This window comes from Oncorhynchus mykiss, chromosome 20, assembly GCF_057628025.1.
Source record: "Oncorhynchus mykiss isolate SJ-2025 chromosome 20, ASM5762802v1, whole genome shotgun sequence".
Classification (NCBI taxonomy): Eukaryota; Metazoa; Chordata; class Actinopteri; order Salmoniformes; family Salmonidae; genus Oncorhynchus; species Oncorhynchus mykiss.
The window spans coordinates 24,882,972-24,892,446 of NC_143041.1; the positions used below are offsets into that span (position 1 = coordinate 24,882,972).

The 9,475-nt window shown below is 43.0% G+C and overlaps 1 protein-coding gene across 3 annotated transcripts in view; it reads left to right on the top strand.

Moving 5' to 3' along the window:
* Window positions 1-334: 334 nt before the first annotated feature.
* LOC110499112 (ATP-dependent RNA helicase DHX8) overlaps window positions 335-9,475 on the top strand; it is a 23,210-nt gene continuing 14,069 nt past the window's right edge. Inside the window, exons 1-8 of one of the 3 annotated variants that reach the window (XM_090212669.1) lie at window positions 566-747; window positions 2,539-2,804; window positions 3,763-3,848; window positions 5,912-5,984; window positions 7,471-7,562; window positions 7,691-7,794; window positions 7,888-8,250; window positions 8,362-8,506. In XM_090212669.1, the coding sequence (XP_090068795.1) occupies window positions 5,951-5,984; window positions 7,471-7,562; window positions 7,691-7,794; window positions 7,888-8,250; window positions 8,362-8,506 (738 nt within the window). In that variant the 5' untranslated portion in view covers window positions 566-747; window positions 2,539-2,804; window positions 3,763-3,848; window positions 5,912-5,950. Of the gene's footprint in view, window positions 748-2,538; window positions 2,805-3,762; window positions 3,849-4,614; window positions 4,696-5,911; window positions 5,985-7,470; window positions 7,563-7,690; window positions 7,795-7,887; window positions 8,251-8,361; window positions 8,507-9,475 lie in introns of those variants that run through there. The other 2 variants (XM_090212670.1, XM_036955957.2) reach the window with 2 other exon arrangements.

Consider the following 9,475-nt stretch of genomic DNA (forward strand, 5'->3'; position numbering starts at 1 on the left):
ACTTTTGGATTACCCAAACTCATTTATGTAATCTGATTACTTTCCCTCTTTTATTTAACCTTTATTTAACTAGGCAAGTCAGTTAATTAAGAACAAATTCTTATTTTCCATAATGGCCTAGGAACAGTGGCTTAACTGCCTTGTTCAGGTGCAGAATGACAGATGTTTACATTGCCAGCTCAGGGATTCGATCTAGCAACCTTTCGATTACTCGTCCAACACTCTAACCACTAGGCTAACTCGTGTATGTCTGTCACTGTGGCAGTCATAACATCCGGTCAGTGTCCATAGAGACAGTGTCCATCTTGGGAGAGCCCTAAAAACACGCCCCTTCGATACAGTTACGTCTTTTCGTAGAATATTAGGAGGATTTACGCAAGAGATTGTGATAATTAGGTTAAGATTAGGACTAGCGAAAATTCTCTGCTAATTTTACCTGCTACGAAGTGTCTTGTATCGAACTGGAGTGTTTTTAGGGAGTCCCCTTTTGGGAATGGTTTTAGCACCACCAGGTGACAAAATTGAAGAACTACACCACACACACTAATTTCCGGCAGAACCGGAAATGGTGTCATACTCCATCAAATTCCAAATATGTCTGCTGCTGGTTTCTTCTGAAAACAACAATCTCGTGGAGAATGGCAAATATCGGAGATAACGAGCTAGAACAGCTCGAATACCTTTCGTTAGTATCCAAAGTGTGCACAGAACTCGACAACCATCTGGGGATAAGCGATAAAGATCTAGGTATGAAAACCGCAAATTGTTTAGCAGCTAACTAACCATGTTATCCAACGATAGCTAGCTACCTAAGTTAACTGTCTACGGTCTTATACCCCAAATGAGTCCCAGTAACTCGCTTGGCACTGTTGTGGTTGTCTTGTTGCCAATACAAACGTATCTGGACTAACGTTTAGTTAGCTAACTAACACAGCATTGACATCTGTCTGACCTAGCTAGCTAAATTAGTTCTCAATCTCAAGGCGGCATTCTGGCTTCTCCCTGGCTACAGTTCTGAGCCAAAATTAGCTTCGCCCACGACTGCCTCATGTGAACTGCAATCCCGACGTTGTTTTAACGTTTAGGAACTTCAATAATCATTGGCACTTGTCTTCCATAAGCGATGAAGAATCCTCAAATAAATAGATATACACTTACGGTATCCGTTTTGGACAGATCCATAACGTTATAACTATTGTTGACTCAATCTACGAAACACTTCCGCTACACTTACACACAGGTGTTATGCGAATGCTAGATGGACAATTAGCACAAGTGGTCGCCTCTTGTCTTCTGTCTGTTTTCTTTTTTAAACAATGTAACATGGATGTGGCAGTGTGGGAACACTAACTATATCAAGGTGTGCATCAATGTAATCATTTATTTATGCATATACACTACCGTTCAAAAGTTTGGGTCACTTAGAAATGTCCTTGTTTTTGAAAGAAAAGCACATTTTTGGTCCATTTAAAAGAACACCAAATTGATCAGATACAGTGTAGACATTGTTAATGTTGTAAATTACTATTGTAGCTGGAAACGGCAGATTTTTAATGGAATATCCACATAGGTGTACAGAGGCCCATTATCAGCAACCATCACTCTTGTGTTCGAATGGCACATTGTGTTAGCTAAATCAAGTTTATAATTTTAAAAGGCTAATTGATAATTAGAAAAACATTTTGCAATTATGTTAGCACAGCTGAAAACTGCTCATTAAAGAAGCAATAAAGCTGGCCTTTAGACTAGTTGAGTATCTGGAGCATCAGCATTTGTGGGTTCGATTACAGGCTCAAAATGGCCAGTTTCAAAAGAAACAAAAGTTTATTTTGAAACTCATCAGTTTATTTTTGTTCTGAGAAATGAAGGCTATTCCAAGATCTCGTACAACGATGTGTACTACTTCCTTCACAGAACAGCGCAAACTGGCGCTAACCAGAATAGAAAGAGGAGTGGGAGGCCCCGGTGCACAACTGAGGAAGAGGACAAGTACATTAGTGTCTAGTTTGATAAACAGATGCCTCACGAGTCCTCAACTGGCAGCTTCATTAAATAGTACCCGCAAAACACCAATCTCAAGGTCAACAGGGAAGATGCAACTCCGGGATGCTGGCTTTATAGGCAGAGTGTCTGTGTTCTTTTGCCCATCTTAATCTTTTATTTTTATTGGCCAGTCTGAGATTTGGCTCTTTCTTTGCAACTGCCAACGGAACATTTCAAGAACTTTTAACATTTCGTCAAGTACAGTTGCAAAAACCATCAAGCTCTATAATGAAACTGGCTCTCATGAGGACTGCCACAGGAATGGAATACCCAGAGTTCAAATCAAATCTTATTGGTCACATAATGTGTATAGCAGATGTTATTGCGGGTGTAGCGAAATGCTTGTGCTTCTAGCTCTGACAGTGCAGTAATATCTCTGTCATTTTATTTAGAATTCAAGGCACACTTGACCAATATGGCTACCACAGCATTATGCAGCGATATGTCATCCCATCTGGTTTGGGCTTAGTGGCACTATCATTCGTTTTTCAACAGCACAATGACCCAACAAACCTCCAGGCTGTTTAAAGACTATTTTACCAATAAGGAGAGTGATAGAGTGCTGCATCAGATGACCTGGCCTCCACAATCCCCGACCTCAACCAAACTGAGATGGTTTAGGATGAGTCGAGCCACATAATGAAGGATTTTGGGATGAGTCGGACCGCAGAGTGAAGGAAAAGCAGCCAACAAGTGCTCAGCATATGTGGGAACTCCTTCAAGACTGTTGGAAAAGCATTCCAAATCACATACACTTCCAGGTGAGGCTGGTTGAGAGAATGCCAAGAGTGTGCAAAGCAGTCAACAAGGCAAAGGGTGGCTACTTTGAAGAATCTCAAATATAAAATCTATTTTGACTTTTTTTTGGTTACTACATGATGTGTTATTTCATAGTTTTGTCTTCACTATTATTCTAAAATGTAGAAAATAGTAAAACTTTTGACCGGTAGTGTGTGTGTATATTTATGGAAGATGAGGTCAAAGATTTTTAGCACTAACTCAACAGACCAGAGCCTGTCATTTCCAATGGGAGCAAATTAATCATAGTGGGCAGAACAAGCAAGGAGGTGGGCCCAGCCAAGCACAAGCTAGTGAGTTCCCATTGGCACGTTCTAGCATTTATTTGCATATTTTCGCGAGGGAACGCCTACCCTGATGTGTGTAATAACTAAATTCGCCCTTGCACTCCTTCTAAACACAATGTTTTGAAACTTTAGCAAAGGGTGAAGTCTACAAAACACTCTGTTACAGATTCTAGTTTTTGTATGGAGATCAAATGTTTCATCGATGAGTAAATTTGCAGAATGTTGGCCAAATTCCATGTTCTCCCACTGCCGGTCACTTGGCTTCCTCATCACAATATTTGGTAGTGAGTGGAAACGCCACCTGGAAGCTTCACATTTTATATATCCAGTGAACGATCTGGCTCATTGTTCTATATGTGATGAGGTCCTTATGCTTCCGATACCCTACCGCAAGCAACGAGTGTTAATGGTCTTAACAAAACATCCCTGTAAGAGGATCTCTTCATTCAATGACTCTTATGTGTAATGGAACTGAGTCATGCTCAAGGGCTATGTCTGGCCTTAAAGTTGGCTAGCTAGCTGGCGTGATAGCCCTGTTTAACAAGCAAACGAGTACATTCTTAATGTTTAGGAGTAACATTACTTGGCTAATCAGGTTAACCCTGAACTAATGGGTCGTTTCTTTGCCACACAGCCGAGTTTGTCATCAGCCTTGCTGAAAAGCAACCAACGTTTGATGGCTTTAAATCACTTCTATTGAAAAATGGCGCAGAATTCACAGTAAGTACTGTCCACTGCTATCTACTGTAACTAGCTAGATAGCCAGCAGATCTGACCCACTTGTGTACAGCTGGTCGTACGGACTTTCTGTGTAGATTAAGACACTGCGGAGCCTGCGCAAGATGTTAAGGTTTGGAAAAGGCACATCAATCCAGGGATAAGAAATGCTTGTGCTGTTACACCGAGAAGATTGAACTACCAGCCACAGCAGCCATTATAGAATGGCATGTCTTGTTGAACAACAAAGGAGTTGATTGGCTGACACTATCATTCCAAAATGGCTGCTAAAAACTAGCAGCCGTTCAATCTTCTCTGTGTAACAGTTGGGATAATGGAACAAGTCGGGAGTACAACATTTCTCATCCCTGAATTGAGGTACGTTTTCCAAGCCATATCTCGCGCTGGCTCCGTGGTGTCTTAATCTACACAGAACGCCTGTCCGACCCTAGTGCAGCTGTAAGCAAGCGGGTATGATCTGATGGCTACAGTTGAAGTCGGAAGTTTACATATACCTTAGCCAAATACATTTAAACTCAGTTTTTCACAATTCCTGATATATAATCCTAGCAAAAATTCCCTGTTTTAGGTCAGGTAGGATCACCTCTTTATTTTTAGAATGTGAAATGTCAGAATAATAGTAGAGTGATTTATTTCAGCTTTTATTTCTTTCATCACATTCCCAGTGGGTCAGAAGTTTACATACACTCAATTAGTATTTAGTAGCACTGCCTTTAATTTTTTTTTTTACTTGGGTCAAACGTTTCAGGTAGCCTTCCACAAGATTCCCACAATAAGTTGGGTGAATTTTGGCCCATTTCTCCTGACGGAACTGGTGTAACTGATTCAGGTTTGTAAGGCCTCCTTGCTTGCACACGCTTTTTCAGTTCTGCCTACGCATTTTCTATAGGATTGAGGTCAGGGCTTTGTAATGGCCACTCCGATACCTTAACTTTGTTGTCCTTATGCCATTGTCTGTTTGGAAGACCCATTTGCGACCAAGCTTTAACTTGACTGATGACTCAAGACTGATGTCTTGATTTTGCTTCAATATATCCACATAATTTTCCTTTCTCATGATGACATCTATTTTGTGAAGTGCACCAGTCCCTCCTGCAGCAAAGCACTCCCACAACATGAGGCTGCCACCCCCATGCTTCACGGTTGGGATGGTGTTCTTTGGCTTGCAAGCCTCCCCCTTTTCCTCCTAACATAACAATGGTCATTATGGCCAAACAGTTTTATTTTTGTTCCATCAGACCAGGGGACATTTCTCCAAAAATTACGATCTTTGTCCCCATGTGCAGTTGCAAACCATAGTCTGGCTTTTTTTATGACGGCTTTAGAGCAGTGGCTTCTTCCTTGCTGAGCGGCCTTTCAGGTTATGTCGATTTAGGACTTGTTTTACTGTGGATATAGATACTTTGGTACCTGTTTCCCCCCAGCTCCAAGTACATTCATCTCTAGGAGACAGAACGTGTCTCCTTCCTGAGCGGTATGACGGCTGCGTGGTCCCATGGTGTTTATACTTGCATACTATTGTTTGTACAGATTAACGTGGTACCTTCAGGCATTTGGAAATTGCTCCCAAGGATGAACCAGACTTGTGGAGGTCTACAATTTGTTTTTCTTAGGGCTTGGCTAATTTCATTTGATTTTCCCATGATGTCAATCAAAGAGGCACTGAGTTTGAAGGTAGGCCTTGAAATACATCCACAGGTACATCTCCAATTGACTCAAATGATGTCAATTAGCCTAACAGAAGCTTCTAAAGCCATGACATAATTTTCTGGAATTTTCCAAGCTGTTTAAAGGCACAATCAACTTAGTGTATGTAAACTTCTGATCCACTAGAATTGTGATTAAGTGAAATCTGTCTGCAAACAATTGTTGGAAAAATTACTTGTCATGCACAAAGTAGATTTTCCTAGCTGACTTGCCAAAACTATAGTTTGTTAACAAGAAATGTGTAGAGTGGTTGAAAAACAAGTCTTAATGACTCCAATCGAAGTGCGTGTAAACTTCCCGACTTTAACTACGTGTTCAATTTATTTTCGATCTTTCAGGATTCACTTGTTGGCAATTTGCTCAGACTTATTCAAACGATGCGGCCTCCATCAAAGACATCTACAAACAAAGGTATGTGAGCTATATTCCACCTATATCGTCTGATTTATGGTGATGTATGCTTTTCACTTACAATTGCAAAGCTATGGGCTTTGTGCAGTGCATTCGGGAAGTATTCAGACCCCTGCCCTTGACTTTTTCCACATTGTTACTTTACAGCCTTATTCTAAAATGGATTAAGTACATTTTTCTTCAATCTACACACTATGAAAAATGTACACATACCTTATGTAATTTTCAGACCCTTTGCAATGAGACTTGAAATTGAGCTCAGTTGCATCCTTTTTCCATTGTTTATTCTTGATGTTTCTGCGTCTTGATTGACGTCCACCTGTGGTAAATTCAATCGGTTGGACATGATTTGGCAAGGCACACACCTGTCTATATAAGGTCCCACAGTTGATGGTGCATGTCAGAGCAAAAAACCAAGCCATGAGGTCGAAGGAATTGCCCGCGGAGCTCCGAGACAGGATTGTGTCGAGGCACAAAGCTGGGGAAGGGTACCAAAAACATTCTGCAGCATTGACGTTCCCAAACTGAGCAATCAGGGCAGAATGGTTTGGAAGGTGACCAAGAACCCGATAGTCACTGACAGAGCTCCAGAGTTCCTCTTTGGAGATGGGCACCCATCTCCGCAGAACTCCAGCTATCAGGACTTTATTGGTGGAGTGCTCAGTAAAAGGCATATGACAGCCCGTTGGGGTTTGCCAAAAGGCACCTAAAGGACTCCCAGAAAGTGAGACACAAGATTCTCTGGTCTGATAAAACCAGGATTGAACTCTTTGGCCTGAATGCCAAGCGTCACATCTGGAGGAAACCTGGTACCATCCCTATGGTGAAGCATGGTGGCAGCAGGATTGAGGGAAAGATAACCCGAACAAGGTACAGGGCGATCCTTGATGAAAACCTGCTCCAGAGCGCTCAGGGCCTGCGACTGGGAGCGAACAGAACAACAACCCTAAGCACACAGCCAAGACAACACAGGAGTGGCTTCGGGACAAGTCTCTGAATATCCTTGGGTGGCCCAGCCAGAGCCCGGACATGAACCCGATCGAACATCTCTGGAGAGATGTGAAAATAGCAGTGCAGCAATGGTCCCCATTCAACCTGACAGAGCTTGAGAGGATCTGCAGAGAAGAATGGGAGAAACTCCCCAAATACAGGTGTGCCAAGCTTGAAGCGAATACCCAAGAAGTCTCGGCTGTAATCGCTGCCAAAGGTGCTTCAACAAAGTAAAGAGTCTGAATACTAATTTTGTTTTTTTCATCGTTTTTTTGTTTGTTTTTTGTACATTTGCAAAACATTTGACATGTTTTTGCTTTGTCATTATGGGGTTATTGTGTAGATCGTTACATACCAGTATTATTCTAAATTGATGGGAAAACAACAATTTAATCCATGTGGAAAATATAATGGTGTCTGAATACTTTCCGAATGCACTGTTTATGCTATTGTTACTATGTTGTAGACTTGCTGACTCTTTACTCTATGATCCTAGCTGTTGAGCCTGTGGTCAAGCAGAAGAGTGAGAAGGACAAACTGAAGGAGTTGTTTCCTGTGTTATGCAGGCCAGACGATCCGGCTCCTAAGGTAAGTCTTTGTGCTTTAACGTAGTTCATTTGCAGGTAAAATATACATTATAGACTACTTTGGTTGACTGTGTGACCTACTGATATTTGGCCTACCATTTCTGACCCCCCCCCCCCCTCCCCCCCCAGGCCATACTAGACGAAGACGATGTGAAAATCGCAGACGCCGCCATGAAGGAGTTGGAGATGTTCATGCCCAGTGTGAGTAGATCAGACTCAAAGAGCAAGAGCAGGTAAAGAGATTTCCCCAATTAAACTCTTATTGGTTTCAAGTGTACATTTTCCTCAGTTACATAGATTGGAGCTCATAGATTTGCATTCCTCAGGTCGGACAAAAAGAGGCGGCACAGCAGAAGCCGGAGCCGAGACAGGGACAGGAGGAGGCGTCATCGTTCTCGGTCCCGCTCTCGCTCTAGATCTCGATCTAGGGACCGTGATCGTCAGAGAGACCGCGACCGTGAGAGGGACCGCGACCGTGGTAAGAAACGTGCGTCTCGCTGGAGTGAGCGCAGTCGCACCCCCAGCCCCCACAGAGACCGAGACAGGGACACAAAGGAAGGCTCGGACCGGTGGAAGGACAAACATGTGGACCGCCCACCACCAGAGGAGCCTACCGTGGGAGACATATTCAACGGCAAAATCACCAGCATCATGCAGTTTGGCTGCTTTGTGCAACTGGAGGGTCTGAGGTCAGTAAAAGAGTTGTTAATGCCTCGGCAAAAGTCATTAATTCAATAGTGATGAACCCGGTTCGCGTTTGATTGTGCAATGTTGAACGCCTTATCTGTTTTGCATTGTAGGAAACGCTGGGAGGGGTTGGTGCACATCTCTGAGCTACGCAGAGAGGGACGTGTTGCCAATGTGGCTGATGTGGTCCAGAAAGGTCAACGAGTCAAGATCAAGGTGCTGTCCTTCACTGGCTCCAAGACCAGTCTCAGCATGAAGGTATGTGCCTTCAGGAAGTATTCATAACCCATCAAATTGTATTGGTCACATACACGTGTTTAGCAGATGTTAATGCGGGTGTAGCAAAATGCTTGTGCTCCTAGCTCCGACACAACATATACCCGATACACACACATTTAGTAAAGGAATGGAATTAAGAATATAAAAATATATGGACGAGCAATGTCAGAGCGGCATAGAATAGGATACAGTATATACATATGAGATGGGTAATGCAAGATATGTAGGCATTTTTGAGTGACTAGTGTTGCATTTATTAGTGGCCAGTGATTTCAGGTCTATGTGTAAATAGGCAGCAGCCTCTGTGCTAGTGATGGCTATTTTAACAGTCTTGAGATCAGTCTCTTGGTCCCATCTATAATGCACATGTACTGACCTCGCCTTCTGGATGATAGCGGGGTGGTTGTTGTCCTTGATGATCTTTTTGACCTTCCTGTGACATCGGGTGCTGTAGGTGCCCTGGAGGACAGGTAGTTTTCACCCTGTGATGCGTTGGGAAGACTGCACCACCCTCTGGAGAGACCTGCTGTTGTGGGTGATGCAGTTGCCATACCAAGCAGTGATACAGCCCGTCAGGATGCTCTCGATTGTGCATCTGTAAAAGTTTGGGGGTTTTAGGTGACAAGCCAAATTTCTTCAGCCTCCTGGGGTTGAAGAGGTGCTGTTGTGACTTCACCACACTGTCTGTGTGAGTAAACCATTTCAGTTTGTCAGTGATATCTACGCTGAGGAACTTGAAGCTTTCCACCTTCTCCATTGCGAGACTGCAAATGTGGATGGGGGGTGCTCCATCTGCTGTTTCCTGAAGTCTACTATCATCTCCTTTTGTTTTGTTGAGTGAGTGCACCACACTCCAAGAGCCCTCATCTCCTCCCTGTAGACGGTCTCGTCATTGTTGGTAATCAAGCCTACTACTGTTGTCATCTGCAAACTTGATGATTGAGTTGG